This window comes from Tachyglossus aculeatus, chromosome 3 (genome assembly GCF_015852505.1).
Source record: "Tachyglossus aculeatus isolate mTacAcu1 chromosome 3, mTacAcu1.pri, whole genome shotgun sequence".
Classification (NCBI taxonomy): domain Eukaryota; kingdom Metazoa; phylum Chordata; class Mammalia; order Monotremata; family Tachyglossidae; genus Tachyglossus; species Tachyglossus aculeatus.
In genome coordinates this window covers 67,011,680-67,033,783 of record NC_052068.1, presented here as the reverse complement: position 1 = coordinate 67,033,783, position 22,104 = coordinate 67,011,680, and the positions used below count along the sequence as shown (strand labels likewise).

Genomic DNA, 22,104 nt, shown 5'->3' with positions numbered 1-22,104 from the left:
TACTTGCACCTTCATTCATCCTCCTTCCGCCTCCATAGCACAGATGTTTATATCTGTAAATATCTGTAATTTCTTTCTTTATTTAATCTATTCATAGTAATGTCTGTGCCCCCTTATTGTGGGCAGGAGTGAGTCTGTTGTTATACTGTACTCTCCCAAGCACTTAGTACAGTGCTTTGCACACAGCAAGTACTCAATAAATACGGTTGAATGAGTGAATAAACCTAAGACTTCTAAGGATTATGGGGTCAAAATTCAATTAATACAACATATTAGCATCAAAAGCAGAAGGTCGGCTTCCAGAAGAACGATGGATTTAGCATGGAGAAAGTTTATGCCTTTTCATAAAACCTTTTAGCTTTGTATTGTCAAAACTGCAAAATGTAATTTTCAATATATCATAATTATAACTCATTATACACCTTTTCCATTTCTAATTTTTTTTTACTTTTTTCCTCTGTTTGCACCCTATAATAGTTCCTTTCACAGCCTCCCACATTTTATTATGTAATTTTCTCTCATGGCTGTTCTGCCTCAGGGCTTTTCACGTTCAGGTGATCTGAAAATAGGGAGAGCAAGCAATCTGCACATGGGTCATGCTGCTCATCTTGGCTGGTTAACTTAAAAACCTCTGCATTCAGTGAGTTGAAATTACAACTCACTGCATCACATTTTTCCTTTGCCACTCCATCAAGTTAACAACACAACCGTCAGATCTGGACGGAACATCATCATCATCTTCAACAATGGTATTTATTGAGTGATTACTCTGTGCAGAGGCCTGTACTAAGCGCGTGGGAGAATACCGTGTAACAGAGTTAGTAGAGGACTTCCCTTCCAGGCTCTTGTTCTCCCTTTTACCCTTTCTCCCTGCACACGCCTCTCCAAAATTGGCTTAACAAAGCTACTGGAATTGCAGCTTCTAAATGGGTCACTCTTAGAAATGTCAAGTTTTTTTTTATTATTTGTTCTTGAAGCAGTGGCTTGAATTACTGCCTGGTAGAGTTATGTAATAAACCTATTGGGCCCACTGATTAAAAGGATTACAAAGGACATCAAAAACCAAACAGAACTTGCTGAATTCTCAGCAGAACTGTCCCGGACCCCAAACAACTTTTAGAACAGGATACGGCCTTATGCGCAAGGACCCCTCAAGAGCACTTTGGCCCCTACCCTATGGGAGCAGACATTCTCCCCATCCTGAACAAAATTTACTATTGCTTATTCTCCAATCAACCAAACTAAGAACCAAAGTTCATTTTTATCAATTGCTCTGCAACTCCCAAAAGCTCAGGAATTTAAAGTAAGATTGAAGATCCAGGAAATCAATGGAAATGAGGTAGAGGAAAAAAAAAATGAGACTACATTCCGCCAAAGGGCATGAAACTATTGTCACTAACCATGTAGAGAGATTGAATAGGAACAGCATAAGAAAGAGGAAAAGCCACAAATCAGCCAGTTTTTAGGCATTCCGATTTCAGGAGTTGTGTCTTTTTTGTGCAGATGCGTACTAAATCATTTATTAATATTTACAAAATATTCCATTCACCATGGTTAGAATGGGTTCCTTTGCTAATCTACCCCGGAATTAATTTCCTCTGCAGTATTTTTGTGCCACTTAAAAATGCCTGGCCTGTAAACACAAACAAGAAATATCACCATATTCCCAAAAGAATAAATTGCGCCTCCAATTAGATATAAAAATGTAGAAGCAGGAGTTCCTTAAATCTGCCAGGAGAAAATATTTATTAAAAGTTTTGTAGGTATTTGTTCATTATAACCTTATCCCCCTTTGCAATGATCTGCAGACACATGAAAACTACTGAGCTGCTGAAAGCTGGGTGCTTTGGACAGGAGACTAGTGTTAATGTTCCATAACAGATTAAAACATCTCGGGCCTTAGGAGGCATTTTTCAAATAAATGTATTCTTGGTTTACAAGCTGCTTTCCCCTAATGCTTTATGGAAATTCTAAGTTGTAAACTCAATGTCTATTCCTGAAGGAAATCTAAACAGCTTATAATAAACTTTTCTGCACACCTTGGGGCCTGTTTTTTGTGGTGGTTGTTGTTGTTGTTCTTGAGGGGGTGGTTTGAATTACTGCCTAGTAGGCTTGTACAAATAACTTACTGTGCCCACTGTTCAAAAGGATGACAAAGGATATCCAACACCAACCAGAACTTATGGATGGTTAAAATAGAATATTAACAAACACCTACTGGGGACCAAAAGGGGGTTTTGGTGCTCTTCAATTAGACAGGGCTCCTCCTTCGGTGATAGCATTTGTTAAAGGCTTACTATGTGCCAAGCACTGTACTAAGCACTGGGGGTGGATACAAGCAAATCGTGTTAGACACAGTCCCTGTCCCACATGGGACTCACAGTTTTAATCCCCATTTTACAAATGAGGTAACTGGAGCACAGAGAAGTTAAATAACTTGCCCAAGGTCACACAGCAGACGAGTGGCAGAGCCAGGATTAGAACTCAGTTCCTTCAGTGTGCTCTATCCACTAGGCCAGGCTGCTTCTCATGGCTCAGAATATCAATCGCTACAACTACGAACTGAACAGATTTCAGCTTCACTGAAGCTGCTTCATAGAAGCAGTGTGGTTGTACATATTTATTCTATTTATTTTATTTTGTTAATATGCTATGTTTTGTTTTCTGTCTCCCCCTTCTAGACTGTGAGCCCACAGTTGGGTAGGGACCGTCTCTACATGTTGCCAACTTGTACTTCCCAAGCGCTTAGTACAGTGCTCTGCACACAGTAAGCGCTCAATAAATACGATTGAATGAATGAATGAATGAAAGAGCAAGGGCTTGGGAGTCAGAGGTCATGGGTTCAAGTCCCGGATCCGCCAATTGTCAGCTGTGTGACTTTAGGCAATTCACTTGACTTCTCTGTGCCTTGGTTACCTCATCTGTAAAATGGGGATTAAGACTGTGAGCTCCACATGTGACAACCTGTTCACCTTGCATTCTCCCGAGTGCTTAGAACAGTGCTTTGCACATAGTAAATGTTTAACAAATGCCATTATTTTTTTCATTGTGGGATGGAGGAAAGACGGAGGAGGGACATCCGTGGGGTTTACTAGAAAGGGGCTTGCAAAGCCGCCATCGCCTTGCCACATGTCATGCCAGTGGGTCAGGCTGACTGCCCACCAGGCCACAGGCTGATCCCGCTATTCCAAATGCCCTAAAATCCTGGACATCCTAAAGCTCCCTGGACTTCCTGGTATGATCGGCAGTGATCCAGGCCAGCGAGGCCTGAAGTCGGGACCAAAGGCACGTGGTCTGTGAGCACCCGGGCCCAGCCCTTAGCACAGTCATCTTTCTATTCATCCTTTTGTTGGTGTTGCTGTGGCTCTTTGTTTTTCTTCGGATTTCACAAGGAAGTGGAAATGATCCCCTTGGAGCTTTATATTCAACAATGGCTTAGCACACGGATGACGGCATTGCGGTGTCTGCTGTGGTTTAGGACGGGGAATTCTGTTGGGGACTCCAGACTGCACTAACTCATTCTGGCTATCAGCAGTCTCGCAATGGGTACCGAGGTGGCACAGGAGGACGAAGCTGGGGAGTGTGGGTGGCTCAGCACCAAGATGCAGCGTGGCCTAGTGTGGAAAGACTCAGAGGCTTGGAGTCAGAGGAGCTGGGTTCGAATCCCGGCTCTGCCACTTGTCTGCTATGTGACCTTAGACAAATCATTTCACTTCTCTGTGCCTCATCTGCAAAATGGGGATTCAATACCTGTCCTCCCTCCTACTTAGACTGTGAGCTCCATGGGAGACTGGGACTGTGTCCGACCTGATTAACTTGTACCTGACTCGACTGCTTGGCATGTGGTAAGCACTTAAATAACACAATTATTACTAAACCACCACTACTACTGAAAAAACAACTCAGGCATATGTGCTTCACCTTCTTAACCATCAGTGTCTGAGCAATGATAAGAGACCAAGAAAAAGTGCATGTCTGTATTTTCATCACCCAAGTATGCAAACATGCTAGAGATTCTCTCTCAAAGACCCACACAAAGCAGTTTCACCTTAGAACTGAAGGGTAATTCCACTATTGTGTTGGACAGGGAGGGAAAAGAGGGAAAAATTCCGGGAAGAGCAAAAGAAGAGCAGAAGTCATCTCAGTCCTTTAGAGAAGTAGACCCAGACCCACTGAATCAATCAATCGTATTTATTGAGCACTTACTGTGTGCAGAGCACTGTACTAAGCGCTTGGGAAGTACGAGTTGGCAACATATAGAGACAGTCCCTACCCAACAGTGGGCTCACAGTCTAGAAGGGGGAGACAGAGAACAAAACCAAGCATACTAACAAAATAAAATAAATAGAACAGATATGCACAACTAAAATAAATAAATAAATAGAGTAATAAATATGTACAAACATATATACATATATACAGGTATATATCACTGAAGATGATAGGGCCTGTCAGGTAAGGAAATTCTTCAGCCTGCTAGCTTCCCCTCCTTTGTTCCTAGTGGTTTTGTTGCTCCCCTGTACCCCAAACTTGACCACTTTCTCCCTATTTCCTCACTTCAGGTCAATATTTAAGGAAATACCAAAATATACAGATTCAGCCTCTCCAAATTTGTAAATTTAAGACAATATCCTTTTTCCTGAATTCTACCCCATTCAGAGTTGCACTCTTGATGCCTGATAGAATAAAATAAATGGATGTCAAAGGTCACACGTATCTAAAAATTCCTTCCTGAGCTGTTTCTGAAAGCGCTTTCCTGTCTGACTTTAAAAAAGAAGTTTGGCACCATGACTTTTAAGTTATTAACTTCTGCAAGAATTCGGACAAGCTTTCAAACACGCCCTAGAAAACTTCCTGATTCCTTTTAAGTTATTCAGTTCTTATTTGACACCAAAGAGGAAACCCAATTTTAGCACAGCATGTTGGCTGGAATTTCAGAGGGAGCAATAAAGGGAGTCTGCTCCTTGAAAGGACAAGCATCCTCTCAGACTGGCAATTGCTTGCTTTCAACAAAGTGACCTGCACATTACTTTATACACTACTACCAAAATAACACCATTTTCCACAATACCTTCCTCTCAGCCAAACAAAGCAGCAAAGTGAGAACTGTCCCATCACTGGATAATACAGACAGCAAATGGGTTAACAGAAAGCACTGAGTGTATTTTGATGACAGTCTGTAACTTGATTTTTGAAAGAGCCATAGAGAGTATTCTGCTCTTGAAATTTCATGTTTACTGTTCAATTCGTCAAATTTGGACTTGTGGACACCTGAATTAGCCTCAATCCCTCCCGCAAAATTGCCATCATTATTTTATAAACGAATGACTGAAAATATCAATATCCAAGTAGTACACAAGAACTCAAAATAAAGAAAGAAAATCTTCTTATACTAAATAAAGGGTAAACTGTGAGAAGACTAACAGGATTCATACAGTGGATGTAAGTGCATTGAATTTGTTACCCCAGGAAGTTATGCATGCCATATATATCAATAGATTCAAGCAGGGTTAAGATAATGAATGAAAGGTTCTCAATGGGTGACTAGGATCCAGGAATGGCATTTCATCTTTTCTCATGTTTTCCCTGAAATTTCTTGAGCGTGCTGTCTATACTTCCTGCCTCTACTTCCTCCCCTCCAATTGTCTCCTCGACCCTGGCAATCTGGCTTCTGTCCCTTCCACTCCATGGAAACGGTCCTCTTTAAGGTCATCAATGATGTCCTCCTTGGCAAATTCATTCATTCAGCCGCATTTATTGAGCGCCTACAGTGTACAAAGCACTGATGGTCACTAACTACTCCATGTGAATCCTCCTCAATTTCTGCTGCTTTTGACACTGAGGATCACCCCCTTATTCTGGAAACATTCCTAACCATAGGTTCCCCAGCACTGTCCTCTGCTAGATCTCCTCTTATTTCTCTGACCGCTCTTTCTCAATCTCCATTGTAGGCTCCTCCTCTGCCTCCTACCCTCTATTTGTACATCCTACTACCTCAAATTTAACATGTACAAAACAAAACTCATCTTCCCACCTAAACAATGTCATCCCCCTGACTTTCTTATAACTGTAGACAGCACCACCATCCTCTCGGTCTCACAAGCCTGAAACCTAGGGCGCATACTCAATTCATCTCTCTCATTCAACCAACACCTTCAATCCGTCACAAAATCCTGTTGGTTCTTCCTTCATAACATCGCTAGACTTGGCCCTCTAATCTTCATTCAAATTGCTACTCCATTGGGTCCACTCACTCATTATTACCCATGTTGACTAACACAGCAGCTTCCTCGCATCCTGTTTCTTCCCCTCTCCAGTCCATGCTTCACTCTGCTGCCCAGATCAATTTTCTGAAAAGCCACTCAGTCTATGTCTCCCCACTCCTCAAAAACCTTCCATGGTTGTCCGTCCACCTCCGCATCAAACAGAAACTCCTTACCATTGCCCTTAAGTCATTCAATCAGCTGTCTCCCTCCTACCTAACCTCACTGATCTCCTACTATACAACCGCTCCCGTAACACCAACCTACTCTCTATACCCCACTCTCATCCATCCCACCTCTGAACCCTTGCCCACATCCTCCCTTGGGCCTGGAACTCCCTTCCCCTTCATACTCAACAATCCGCCATTCTTCTTATCTTCAAAACCCTCCGAAAATCACATCTCTCCCAAGAGGTCTTCCCAGACTGCGCCTTTTATTTTCCCTAAGTGCTCTCTCCTCTGCAGGAATTCTGACCTTTGCTGTGCACCCCTTAAACACTTTGATACTCCTCCCAGCCCCACAGTACTTATTTTAAAATATTATTTTCTACTAGTTTCCCTGACCCTAATTTAACGCCTGTCTCCCTCAATACAGTTTTAGCTCCTTGAGAGCAGGGATCCCATTGACCATTTCTGTTGTACTTTCTGAAGCACTTAGTACAGTGCTTAAATGCTCAGTAAATATCACTGATAGATTAATTCTCATTTGATCGGTACACCCTGGGTACTACCTTCAATCAATCGTATTTGAGTGCTTACTGTATGCAGAGCACTGTGCTAATTGCTTGGGAGAGTAGAATATAACAATATAACCGACATTATTCTGATAGTTATAATTATTCTGATAGGGACTATTTATGTCTTAAAATTATTTAATCTTCCAGAAAAATAACATTGTATTTGTGGAATGTATGTTTTAGGTGCTTAAATCAAGCCAACAAAATCATAGGAAGTCTGTGCTGAGATAAAAATCAGAAACCTTTAAATGTTAAGCACTTAGTACAGTGCTCTGCACAGTAAGCGCTCAATAAATACAATTGAATGAATGAATGAAGACGAAACTGCAGTTGCCTTAAAACAAAAGTAGTACTATGTTTTTTGTTATTAAAAAAAAATAACAGATGACCAAGAAAAACATCCCACAGAGTGAGAGTTAACAACAAATGACTGTGAAGATGCTAAAGCTTTTTTTTTCCCTCTGACTTTACAAAAAATTTTAATAGCGATCATTTAACCTGAATGGTATTTACAATGGCAAGGCAAAATTTGAATAGGGAAGGAAATGTTCAGAGTACTTTAAATAGATGAATGTATTCAAATCAGTCCATTTAGATCCAAAGTCCTTGAAAAATGAGATTTAAAATGTAAAAACACTTAACTACCTGTGATTCTCAAAAAAACTATTGTTACAAAGAGAGCCAAAAGGAACAAATATAAAAAAGCTTTTACATTTCTGCTTCAGACATGAAATTGTAAGAAAATAAGGACTGATTATGCCTAGAAGTAAGAGAAGTCATTCCATAGGGGAGTCTTGGGTTGAGTAACTTCCCTTTCTGGGCCGTTAACAGAGGAGAGGGCAACATGAGGAGTTACTGATGATGGATAATCCACAGTCTATTTCATCAGTTAAAGAAATACACGAGGTTGCAATTAGTTGAAAATGGAGAATAAGGATGATTCTCGGAGAAAGACTGCACTAGGAATATTCTTGTAAGGAAAGGAGAAAAGATTTTTAAAACGTGTGTGCATGGGTGGGGGAGGAGGAGTGGAATGAAAGGAGAAAGTTATACCATGAAAACAAAAGTTGGAAGGATCCTTGAAGGGAGCAGTTTCATTTCAGCTGGCCTTCAGAGGGCCAAGGGTAGCAAAGAATCATTTGGGTCCACTTGAGAGTCTGAGGATGGAACTGCTGAATATTTAGAATGTTTGTAGTTTTATGGTATTTGTTAAGCGCTTACTATGTGCCAGGCACTGTAGTAAGTGCTGGGGTAGACAGGTCGGACAAAGTCCCTGTCCCTCATGGGGCTCACAGTCTTAATCCCCATTTTACAGATGAGGTGACTGAGGCACAGAGAAGTGAAGTAACTTGCCCAAGGTCACCCAGCAGACAAGTGGCAGAGCCGGGATTAGAACCTAGGCCTTCCCAGACTGAGCCCCTTCCTTCCTCTCCCCCTCGCCCCCCTCTCCATCCTCCCCATCTTACCTCCTTCCCTTCCCTACAGCACCTGTATATATGTATATATGTTTGTACATATTTATTACTCTATTTATTTTATTTGTGCATAGCTATTCTATTTATTTTATTTTGTTAGTATGTTTGGTTTTGTTCTCTGTCTCCCCCTTTTAGACTGTGAGCCCACTGTTGGGTAGGGACTGTCTCTGTTGCCAACTTGTACTTCCCAAGTGCTTAGTACAGTGCTCTGCGCACAGTAAGCGCTCAATAAATACGATTGATTGATTGATTGATTCTTGAGTCCCAGGTCCATGTTCTATCCACTAGGTCAGGCTGTTCTTCATTCATTCCTTTACACTGACATGAAATCCAAGTTGCTTTCCAATAAGTAGCTAGGAGGGTACAGAAAGCAAGAAGTTTCATCCAGTCATGGATGTTAACACCCTTCTGCACATAACAGCAAAATGTCGCAAACTGGATATTATGTTTCTCCCCCGGCAAAATACAAGCTTAATTCATCAAATGTGCGCCCTTAGAGGAATTCAAGATAATGGTGGCACAGCCCTCATTCCTCCCAGGAATGATGCTTTCTATTATTGGAAAATAAAAATTTCACATCAAAGACAAGCCTCAACTCACTATTCATTCATTCAATTGTATTTATTCAGCGCTTCCTATGTGCAGAGCACTGTACTAAGAGCTTGGGAAGTACGAGTTGGCAACATACAGAGATGGTCCCTACCCAACAATGGGCTCACAGTCTAGAAGGGGGAGACAGACAACAGAACAAAACATGTGGACAGGTGTCAAGTTGACAGAACAAATAGAAATAAAGCTAGATGCACATCATTAACAAAATAAATAGAATAGTAAATATGTACAAGTAAAATAAATAGAGTAATAACTACCTCTGGTGTTCTCGGGATAGTAGGAGATAATCGTTGAATGTCACAACTCACAGCTTCCACTGATTACTTAACCTCTCAGGGTAATTGGGATCACTGAATCAGGATAAATATTAATACGGTAATTCTGAACTGGAGGAAGAGTTTGGGGTTTCCCCTAAACCCCTGTTGGCCCTGATCTCAAATCCTATTCTGTCCACTGATGTTGATAAATCCAGACAAACTAATATTATACCCAGGAAGGTAGAGCTTCATTATCAATGCATTTCCAAAGACCAAATGCATAACATTTTCACCTGGAGTCATTCATACTATCCAGCTAGACTAGCCACCTTTTTCTGCAATAATGCAGCATGAAAAGATCCGAATATTCCAACAAGTATTTCCGTCCTCAGAAGCCCATCTTAAAGGTTATAGGACTTGTATTTTTGTAATTACATTATTGAAAATTCTTACTTTAAATTGTTTGAAAAATTTGCTAGCTGAATTAAAATTAGGGGATAATTACTCATACACTTATATTTCTCAAAAACAATTCTGAAAAGTAGTTACCTACAATATAAACATGGTACACATACCATGGTGCTTTTCAAAATATTATCATTTAATAGTACTTATTAAGCAAGTACAGTGTGCAGAGCACTGTTTTTTGGTTGTTTCTCTTTTTATGGTATATGTTAAGCACTTGCTAGGTGCCAGGCACTGTACTAAGCGCTACGGGAGATACAAGCTCATCAGGTTGGACAAAGTCCATGTCCCATCTGGGCCTTGCTGGCTTAATGCACATTTTCCAGATGAGGGAAATGCAGTGACTTGCCCAAGATTACACATCAGACGTGTGTGGAGCTGCGTTTAGAACCAAGATCCTCTGACTCCCAAGCCTGTGCTCTTTTCATCAGGCCACGCTGTACTTCCCAAGCGCTTAGTACAGTGCTCTGCACACAGTAAGCGCTCAATAAATACGATTGAATGAATAAATGAATGATTCTCAGCTGTTCTGAGTGCTTAGAAGAGCATTAGTTTATGACAACGTTTACACTGTTAATTTTACAAACATCACACCAGTCCATGCCAAGCCAGATAGAATTAGAGAATTTCAAGACTTAATAATTGAATATACACTTCTGTAATACCTGAAATAACAATAATAATGGCATGTATTAAGCCCTTACTATGTGCAAAGCACTGTTCTAAGCACTGGGGAGGTTACAAGGTGATTCATTCATTCATTCAATCGTATTTATTGAGCGCTTACTGTGTGCAGAGCACTGTACTAAGCGCTTGGAAGTCCAAGTTGGCAACATCTAGAGACGGTCCCTACCCAACAGTGGGCTCACAGTCTAGAAGGGGGAGACAGACAACAAAACATATTAACAAAATAGAATAAATATGCACAAATAAAGAGTAATAAATTCGTACAAACATATATACAGGTGCTGTGGGGAGGGGAAGGAGGTAAGGGGGAGGGGGATGGAGAGGGGGAGGAGGGGGAGACATTCATTCATTCAATCATATTTATTGAGTGCTTACTGCGTGCAGAGCACTGGACTAAGCGCTTGGAAGTCCAAGTTGGCAACATCTAGAGACAGTCCCTACCCAAGGTTGTCCCACGTGGGGCTCACAGTCTTAATCCCCATTTTACAGTTGAGGTAATTGAGGCACAGAGAAATTAAGTGACCTGCCCAAAGTCACACAGCTGACAGTTGGTGGGGCCGGGATTTGAACCCATGACCTCTGACTCTAAAGCCCATGCTCTTTCCACTGAGCCACGCTGCTTCTCTGAAATCTATTTCAGAGACTGCTGCGTAAAATCATTTGGTTATAGAACTCAAATTGGGGCGGTTGGAGTATGGCTTCATTCACCTCCTCTTCTCTTCTTTATGGCCTTGCTCAATTTTACTGAAGGTTGCGCTTAGTGTTGCATGACAGCATGTCGATTCACTATTAACCATCCGGTTCCTGCATTGCTCGCTTAAAGAGAAATATACCTTCTAATTTGATGATCTAAGTGTAATACTATCAAGTCAAGGATTACCTGCAATCAAAATTCACATCACCATATGACTGAAAAAGGAAAGACAAGTTGCCTATATTTTAACAGATCAGGAAGTCTGCTACAGTCCACTAAACTGTAAACTCATTGAAGGCAGGGAACGTTTCTACCAACTCTGTTGTACTGCACTCTCTCAAGTGCTTAATACTGCTGTTCTGCACACAGTGCGCACTCAACAAATACCACTGATGAGTTCCTATGTTATAATTATTCAAGAAATAGGTGGGTAAGTGACTAATGTTCAACTTACTATATGCTATACAAACCATGTCAACAAGCTTCTAGTGTACATGTTCTTAAAGTCTCTCATTTATCCTTTCCATTTCTGTCTTCATCATCATCATCATTAATCGTATTTATTGAGTGCTTACTGTGTGCAGAGCACTGTACTAAGCGCTTGGGAAGTACAAATTGGCAACATATAGAGACCGTCCCTACCCAACAGTGGGCTCACAGTCTAAAAGGGGGAGACAAAACCAAACATACTAACAAAATAAAATAAATAGAATAGATATGTACAAGTAAAATAAATAGAGTAATAAATTTGTACAAACATATATACATATATACAGGTGCTGTGGGGAAGGGAAGGAGGTAAGATGGGGGGATGGAGAGGGATATGAGGGGGAGAGGAAGGAAGGGGCTCAGTCTGGGAAGGCCTCCTGGAGGAGGTGAGCTCTCAGTAGGGCCTTGAAGGGTCTTCAACAAATGATCTTGGACAAGAACCACAGCCTTCCTGCTAAGAGGAATCACAGGATCCACGGCAGAAAGAGTTGGAGAAAATAACACTATCCAGTCACACGCTTCGCCAGTGAAACTGTTAGAGATGTGAAATGTCAGTGCGCACTAACCTGATGCAGCAACCGTTTCAACTTGAGTAACTGGGTTTTTACAGCAGTGCAGTCCTGAACCATATGCCGAAGGGTCATCTCATCAAGCATCACTGTGTTTTCGGGTAAACCCATCACGGGGCGAGGAGCTTGGTAGAGGTTGGTTTTGCAATAGTTTTCAAAATGTCCCACAGGAGATTCTAAGTAGGGCGATCTTCTGAAAGAAACAATTTGCTTTAGATTGATCTCAGCTGGCAAGCTTTGACAAGAACATGTAATTTGTTACGAAGGAAAAAACACATCAAGAATAAACCAAAATGGTTGCAAAATGGTCATTACTGGCACTGAATAATTTATAGTTATTATAGAAGGCCTTTGAGATGATTAACTTTCCTTTGAATCCCAGCATTAAATTCCACTGGAATTAGCTCTAGCAGTCTTCTGGAGGGTTGCGGGGCGGGGGGGTTCTTTTTTTTTTTTTTAAACTATGGCTGAGGCCCAAATGTCATCATTGGTTGGAGAGAATGATCCCATTCATTTTTGCAGCAATAGAAACAAAACCCCTCATCAGGGCTTTGTCTATGCATCACTTTCATAACTAGGTTCCCTAACAAACTGGAGTTGACAAAAAGTCCCTTATTATTTCATCTTAACTGCGAAAAGCCCGTTACATCTATACCCCATTAAATCAGTGCATGACAAACTTTAATTTCACACCAATGATGTGCATGTTCTGTGGTGGTAAAAAAGTATAAAAACTCAAGTCCTGTATGGGGATGTGCGATATACATGGACTTTAAAGAGGATTTTGCATTTCAGTAAGGCTGCAAACTATTTAAAGGGAGTTCTGAGGAAGATTGTGATGTGTGTGGTCACAGTTTGTTCTAAAGTTGATGATGGAAGTACATTTTATAGATGTGGCATTATAATGTATAAAATTCAGAGGGGCGCTCTGCATTTAAGAATACACTATAGCAAGAGTTTTAAGCATGGAATTCTTGATTTTAGGTCAACTATTCCCCAAAACCAGAATTCTACCCAATGAATCTAAACTGCATCTGTTTGGGTTTTACCTTTTCTTTTATTCATTTTTGTTTTTTGGGTGGGGGTGGGGGGCCAGGGCGGAAAAGGTAGTTGAGGGATCTTGCCCTAAACACATTAACGATCATCTTCCTTAGGTTTTCAAGGGCATTCTGAGACATTTCATCTGGGACAAAAATGTTTTAAATGTCCATGGAAGCTCTGTCACCACAATAAACCAACACCTCTAACAATCACCATGGATCTGCAATGCCAGACCCAAACTGTACAATATCTGTACAGTTTGAATAAAACAAAATGAATATATCCTAGAGGTGGAGTTGATTATGTGGTTCAAGTCATCTGAAGTGGAAGTTTCTCTCTAAACTGTTTACTGATGACTACTCAAGACAACCCATAACTATTAAAGTCAAAGTGTAATTATAATCAAACACTAAAATGCGCTGACCCTAAAGAAATTGGAAGCCATGGTTTCATTTTACTTCTATCACTATGTCTTTACCCCAATTCAAAAATACATCTTCACAAGCTAAAACTCCAAAGTCTTTAAATGGTTACTCAAATTTTCACTGGGAAATTATTGTTTGAATTATTCAAATTTCTCATGCTGGCTTCAGACCTAAATACCTTTATTTTAAACTAAGAAGTCTTTAGGGCATTTTGAGGTCAAAAAATTTACACATATATATTTTTAGGACAAATTTTGGCAACATTTTTGTTTGTTCAAATAAGGCGACTACTGTTAAACTATGAAATGGCAAAATGATACAGAAGTAGGATTAAAGTAATAAGATAGTAAAACCTGAAACCATGATGCTAGTGTTAGATTAATGCAAAGTAAATGCATATTATGAGTGACCTTTCAGAACTGTATTTTCTCTAACATTCTTTAGATTGCTTTTAACAGTGGGACATACAAAATGAAGGCCAAAGTTGCCAAATAAAAATTCATATCCAAAATTAATTCATTCAATCATATTTCTTGAGCGCTTATTGTGTGCAGAGCACTGTACTAAGTGCTTGGAAAGTACAATTTCGCAACAGATAGAGACAATCCCTACCCAACAACGGGCTCACATTCTAGAAGGGGGAGACAGACAACAAAACAAGTAGACAGGCATCAATACCATCAAAATAGATTAATAGAATTATAGATTCATTCATTCAATCGTATTTATTGAGTGCTTACTGTGTGCAGAGCACTGTACTACGCGCTTGGGATATACACATCATTAATAAAATAGAGTAATAAATATGTACAAATATACACAAGTGCTGTGGGGTGGGGAAGGGGGTAGAGCAGAGGGAGGGAATAGGGGCAATGGGGAGGGGAGGAGGAGCAGAGGAAAAGGGGGGCTCAGTCTGAGAAGGCCTCCTGGAGGAGGTGAGCTCTCAGTTGGACTTTTAAGAGGGGAAGAGAGCTAGTTTGGCAGATGTGAGGAGGGAGGGCATTCCAGGCCAGAGGGAGGATGTCAACTGCAGGATAGGCGAGAACGAGGCACAGTGAGGAGATTAGCAGCAAAGGAGTGTGCAGGCTGGGCTTTAGAAGGAGAGAAGGGAGGTAAGGTAGGAGGGGACAAGGTGATATAGAGCTTTGAAGCCGATAGTGAGGAGTTTTTGCTTGATGCGGATGTTGATAGGCAACCACTGGAGATTTTTGAGAAAATCAAGTAGTTCAGAAACACTAGTCTTAAGAGTCTCATAATTTTACTAATTTAATTCCTAGGACAGCTGAATGCAAACTTTAGTTAACATGGCTGAATTGGTTTGCTTTTAAAAAATTAAGCTGCAATTGCTATTTAAGAGTTCGGGGTCAAGATAACAAACGCAAGATTAATTACGGTAAATTTCCATTATACAAAGGTTCATAAATCCTTGAATTCAAATTTGCTACAGATGAAAGCACTTCCACCCAAAGAATGATGGCATATGCTGTCTTCTGACTCAGAGTTGGAGATGGAACCCAAGGGTCCTCCATTTCCCTGAAGCCTCATTCTCTGAATTGGAATGGGCTAATACTCAGGTTGCTCTCTCTGAACTTATCTCCTCTATAAAAACAGCATTTCTCAATTCTCTAATGTGGCGTATTATGCTGAGGCTGTAACAGTAGATGGAGGGAGGGAGCCAAAGAGATTAAAATCTCACTGTGGTCAGGGAATGTGTCTCTTTATTGTTATGTTGTACTCTCCCAAGAGTTTAGTATAGTACTTTGTACACAGTAAGCCCTCAAATACAATTGAATGAATGAATGAGAAGTGGAGATCATGAACGCCAAAGCTGACCTTCAAACAACACTCCTATAACATGGGGTTTGCAGAGTTAAAAGAAACCCTCATTAAAGAAAACCCACCTTGTAGTATTCACACAAAATCCAACCCGGCGCATGCACCGCCACTTCTTTGGTTCTGACAGAAGTGCACGGTCCAAAAAACACTTCCTAATTTTGTCACTATAACCTATCCCAGACACACAGTGGAAGCATGCACTGTGGCAGAACTAGTCTTCCATTTATGAAATGAATACTTTTAAAGAAGAGTTTCTGCAGTTAACTAGTGAGTTAGCTTCTTGTAAAATAGTGCTTCTAATGTTATAGCCTTAAATGGAAAAAGGTCAAATTCAGCTCTTCATCCAGAGCAGCCGGGCATATTCTAGATTCCCTTTTCAACCTCACTGAGATCCAAAAGTCAAGAGGGAGAAGCATGCCCGATAGAAGACTGTAATTCCTCAAAGGCAGTATCCATTTCTTCTGCTCTTCTCTTCTAACGTGCACTCAACGTCCCCAGAGACAAAGACAGTATATCACACAAAATAAGACCCTAAATAAGTACACTCCGCTAGTCCTGCCACAGTACATGTTTTCAATACATGCTCTGGTCAAGGCTCATTGGCATAATTAGGGAACATTCCTTTGACAGCACAAGACTCTCTGAATACAGTCTGACATGATGAGAAAAACAGCGTGACTCAATGGAAAGAGCCCGGGCTTCAGAGTCAGAGGTCACGGGTTCAAATCCCACTCCACCAATTGTCAGTTCTGTGACCTTGGGCAAGTCACTTAACTTCTCTGTGCCTCAGTTACCTCATCTGTAAAATGGGTATTAAGACTGTGAGCCCCATGTGGGACAACCTGATCACCTTGTATCCTCCCCAGTGCTTAGAACAGTGCTTTGCACATAGTAAGCGCTTAACAAATGCCATCATTATTATTATTATCATTATGAGCACCACAATGCAAGTTTGTCCTGTGGGGTTCTGCAACAATACTAATAATAATTGCGGAATTAGTGAAACACTTACTGTATGCCAAGCACTGTGTTAAGCACAAGGGAAGACACGATATCATCACACCAAGCACAGTGCCTGGCCCACATGGGGCTCACAGTCTAGGGGAAAGGCCAACTGGCAGTTTACCTATATTTCAGAGATAAAGACACAGAGGCACAGAGAAGTTAAGTAACTTGCCTAAGGTCAAGCAGGAGACAAGTGGGAAAGCCAGGATTATAACCCAAGTCTCCTAACTCCCACGTAGACCTGGTGGGCTCTTTCCACAAGACCACACCGCAAGGATGCAATCCCCATGTTACAGCAGAACTGGGTGAACTACAATCATGCCCTCTTATTCATTCTTCAAACTGAGAAGGCCTTCCATGGATGGAAAACCCAACACAAAGACAAATGCCATGGGGTGACTGGCTCAGTACACCTTTCCTCATCCCAGCTCTGCCATTTATCAGCTAGGTGACTTTGGGCAAGTCACTTCACTTCTCTGTGCCTCAGTTACCTCATCTGTAAAATGCGGATTAAGACTGTGAGCCCCACGTGGGACAACCTGAATACTCTGCATCTACTCCAGCGCTTAGAACAATGCTTGGCTCATAGTAAGCACTTAAATACCACCACCATCATCATCCCCTTTACCCAAACAACCCCAGGGTGTGGATCAGGACTCTCAGCTTGCTCTCATCTGAAGACCACCCAGGAGGCTGGACCGTTCAAGTCCAAGGTAAAACAGCCTTTCCCGGGGTTTTCTGGTCCAGGGATCAGGTAAGATCAGGCCAGACCAGGTACATCAAGACTTCCATGATCTGCACTGTCATCTCGGGATAGGGTAGAATCAGATAGTCCTCTGGCATAGGAGTATGGGCATAGATCAATCAATCAATCAATCGTATTTATTGAGCACTTACTGTGTGCAGAGCACTGTACTAAGCATTTGGGAAGTACAAGTTGGCAACATATACAGTCCCTACCCAACAGTGGGCTCACAGTCTAAGCCTTCTACATCTTTGAACACCGTATCCTGAATCATCTTTAACCACTCATTCATCTCAATTAAGAGTCTGGATGGCATATTCTCTTACCTAACCCATAAAAACTGCCCCATTCCCTAAAATATAACAGTTGGCAATATTAAAGGCAGACCCATTCACAACTAGAGGGAAATTTGAAAGTAAGTCCTCAGAATGGTAGTAAGTTAACATATAATTAATGAACATACTTAATCTTCCTTAGTTGTAGAACTGCTGGTAACTTAAAAATAGAAGAGAAAATATCGAAGGAGTTCCAGATTATAAATAAAGGAAAGCTAAAGTTATTCTACAGCCAACTAAATTACAGTGACATCAAAGTCAAATCAAATTAGAGACTTTCCTATACTTCAAAGGAGAAATAACTTGAGTTAAGTACCTATCCATTCGCAAGAAGAGTTCATTTACAACTGCTCATTAATGCATTCCTCTTAGTAGGACACGAAATGGCCTGAAAATGATTTTATTTGCTCTTGAACAAATGACCAATTAAATCAAACACTCCAAAGTTTATTCAGCTCTAAATTGAGGATGGCTGGGCTGAGCTGAGCTAAAAAAAAAAAAAAAAAAGAATGTCCTTCCTAAAGTTCAAATTTCACCTTTAGCTCTACCATTTACACGTGACAAAACTAAAAGAGAAACGGGATTTCACGCCACAAAGGCTGCTATGAGGAAATGCTGAAAGAGCTCTCAGATCCAACTTGCCACAGACAACAGTGCTGCTTTGGCAATGACACATTTTGTGTGCCTCTCAAAACTCTAATGACAGATGCTTCTACAAAAGTCACTTTTCAAAATGGATTTGACAGCAATAGATTTCTACCTGTTATCAGTTTCCCCGTGATGAAAGTGTTCCGTGTGGCCCAGGTGATAGTGTTCTTGCCCTCTCCACCGCTGCGGCGCCCTTTTCCAGAATCCTTCCTGTTGCTGCCGCCCATTTCTGTCCGAGCGATCGAAGCGGTTCATATTGTCACAATCCACTAGGCAGATTTCAAAAGGGAAATTAATATGGAAATAAAACCTGTTACACACATATAGAAATACCACACCGCCTGCATTGGGAACGGTCTGCGGCTAGGATACTGTTAAAAGGAGCTCAGGGGTGATCTCCAATATCGGTTACAATACACAAATTACAGAAGAAAAGAATTTCAGGGGAAAATGGATGTAGCAGTACAACTGTTAGCTAACCCACGGCATCTTAATTTACAATGGTGTAAGTAACAAATGCAGTCATATTTTATGTTTAAAAAAACATCAAAATTGCCTTATTTAAAATGGCAGTTAGCATTTTCGATTTTATAATCGTGGTGGAGTTATTTTTAAATGACTTTTTATCCCGGTGGCTTACCCTTTACGATTCTGGAGAAAAAAATGACTGAAAAGACAAGGATTTTTCAAGTTCCTAGACTAGAGTGCAATGAAAAACAGCTGGCTGCTGAAAATTCTCTCAAACGATTAAACCTTATCAATTGTAAGTTTGCATTTCAACCTTTAAATGATCTACACAATTTTAAACTTGTAAAAGCTCCTTAAGCAATTACACTTTCAGAAAGTACAAAGCTCTTGTCTACGTTAACCGGCCAGTGGAAACTACTTGGCAGGTCTTAAAAAACCACTGAAAAAAAAGCCAACCCTTCGCTGCAACAAACAGTTCTCTCCCTGAAATCAAAGCAGAGCAGAACCCTGAAGAATAGACCCTCCATTCGGTCGCCCAAGTTTCCTCTTCACTTACCGGAAAACTTTTTCCTCATATCTCCGGCCACTCACTAAGAGAGTTACTTCGTACAAGAGAAACATTGTGTTGCTCTGCAGCCTACTCAGACATACTTGTACACAAGACATTGATAAACAGGCCTTCCTTCCTGCTTCGTTCCCAGCCTTCATACTGGGAAGTGAGCCCAGTTTACCCTGTGACTCCAAACTACCATCCTCGCTCGGTGCTTACATAGCTGTTGAGCTAGGGCTGTTTCTATAAATACTACTAAACACCATCCCAGACTGTGGAATGGAACAGGCCAAGTTTCTTTAGGTCGAGAAGACGGCAAACGAGAGAGTTGGTTTCAGTGAAGTCACACATAATCAGACTGCCTGCGGGTCGGTTAAAAGGCGTAAAGATCACTCAGTTCACATTTTGTACTTAATCATCACCTTTTAGTATTTAAAAATAGGCAGCTCATTGCACTTTTCCAAGGAAAATAGCTCGTAAAAAGCATATTACTAGGGAAAAACAGGCATCTCATTGCACTTTTCCAAGGAAAATAGCTCCTAAAAAGTATATTACTAGCGATTTTGACTGCTTGTTCCTTTACTAATTGAGCAAAATAAAGTAGAGAAGAGGCACGGTGTAGTGAATACAGCACGGGCCCAGGAGTCAGAAGGTCATAGGTTCTAATCCCAGCTCTGCCACTTGTCTGCTGGGTGACTTTGGGCAAGTTGGTTCACTTCTCTGTGCCTCAGTTACCTCATCTACAAAATGGAGACTGAGACTGTGACCCCCAAGTGGGAACTGTGTCCGACCTGAGAAACGTGAATCTACCACTGTGCCTGGTACACAGTAGGTGTTTAAATACCACAATTAATGTTATTATTCCCACTAAATAATATGGTCCTCCATGATCTATACTGAGAAAGATAAGAGGCCTTCATTTACACAAAGATATTGTAATTGTTAACAGAGTTTTCATACAATGCAAGATAATAGATATGGCTGATTGAAAATATCTGAATTTAGAGAATAGTTTATAAACAAAGTAGGAATCCCTGGAAGCTTCTCACATATGCCCTTGTTAAACCTATCACATACGTCCAACTGTAAAAACACAGATAATTCAAGTTGACATAATTTCAGAGCAAATTTAGGACAGACAGGTTTAAGAGGAACGGAGTTTGGCAAAGGGGTACATGGCACTGAATGGCAATAGTTTGAAAATGTGCACCTAATTTCTTCTTCTTGATAAAAGGGATAATCAGAAAAAAGTGACTTTTAGAAGTCACATCAAGTGACATGAAAAAAAAAAACTATTCCAGGTTCATTTCTTTTTCTGACAGGGTGACATTTTGTCTTCCATAATCCATTACCTGATAGTGGACTGTGTACTTTCCTTCATGGAACCGGAATGAGACATTTTCACCTAGTTTCAAAAATGTCAAAGTAGTCTTACACTTTTGAACTCAGATGGAAATTAAACATAATATAATAATAATGGCATTTGTTAAGTGCTTGCTATGAGCAAGGCACTGTTCTAAGCACTGGAGGGAATACCAGGTGATCAGATTGTCCCATGTGGGGCTCACAGTCTTCATCTCCATTTTACAGATGAGGTAACTGAGGCTCAGAGAAGTTAAGTGACTTACCCAAGGTCACAGAGCAGACATATGGCAGAGCCAGGATTCGAACCCATGACCTCTGACTCCCAAGCCCGTGCTCTTTCCACTGAGCCACGCTGCTTCTCATGCGTGAAGGTAAAAGATTAACCTAACATCTAGTGATGTAACTAAAACGTTAATGCTACGTCCACTCAAAACCTAGTGGATACAATATGAGCCTGGGAGTCAGAAGGAGCTGTGTTCTAATCCTACCTCCACACATACCTGATTTGTGACCTTGGGAAAGTCACTTTACTTCTCTCTGACTCAGTTACCTCATCTGTAAAATGGGGATTAAGGCTGTGAGCCTTATGTGAGACAGGGACTGTGTCCAACCTGGTGAGCTTGTATTTGCTTCACTGCTTAGTACAGTGCCTGGCATGGAGTAAACAAATAATAAAAAAAATAAAATGGCACCTGTTATGATGATGATTATGGAATTTATTAAGCGCTTATTATGTGCAAAGCACTGTTCTAAGCGCTGGGGGGTACAAGGTAATCAAGTTGTCCCACGGGGGGCTCACAGGCTTCATCCCCATTTTACAGATGAGAGAACTAAGGCTTGCAGAATGTGCCAGACACTGTTCTAAGCGATGGGATTGACACAACCCATGCCCCCATGGGGCTCACAGTCTTAATCCCCAATTTTGCAGATGAGGTAACTGAGGTACAGAGAGGTGAAGTGACTTGTCCAAGGTCACAGGGCAGACAAGTGGTGGAGCTGAGCACCTGTATATATGTATATATGTTTGTACACATTTATTACTCCATTTATTTTACTTGTACATACCTCTTCTATTTACTTTATTTTGTTAATATGTTTGGTTTTGTTCTCTGTATCCCCCTTCTAGACTGTGAGCCCACTGTTGGGTAGGGACCGTCTCTATATGTTGCCAACTTGTACTTCCCAAGCGCTTAGTACAGTGCTCTGCACACAGTAAGTGCTCAATAAGTACGACTGATTGATTGACCTTGGTCCTTCTGCGTAACAAATGCCAAAATTTTTTTTTTAACTTTAAAAAATGTATTCTATTAGTTGAACGTTAAGAAAATGCTCGGTTGAATTTAGTGGGCTTTGTTTAGGGTGCCGGTAGCAATTTAAGAAGTCTATTCAAATGCCGGGGAAAGGACTTGGGACATCCACTGCACAGCAGTGCTTCAGTT

The 22,104-nt window shown here is 40.9% G+C and overlaps 1 protein-coding gene across 7 annotated transcripts in view; it reads right to left on the bottom strand.

Moving 5' to 3' along the window:
- Nucleotides 1–22,104, bottom strand: part of CCSER2 (coiled-coil serine rich protein 2) — a 239,519-nt gene that overhangs the window by 77,203 nt on the left and 140,212 nt on the right. For 6 of the 7 annotated variants that reach the window (XM_038744236.1, XM_038744235.1, XM_038744239.1 and 3 more), the window contains 2 exons: nt 18,395–18,551; nt 12,245–12,440 (listed from right to left, as the gene is read on the bottom strand). In XM_038744236.1, the coding sequence (XP_038600164.1) occupies nt 12,245–12,440; nt 18,395–18,551 (353 nt within the window). The remainder of the gene's footprint in view (nt 1–12,244; nt 12,441–18,394; nt 18,552–22,104) is intronic. The other variant, XM_038744238.1, reaches the window with a different exon arrangement.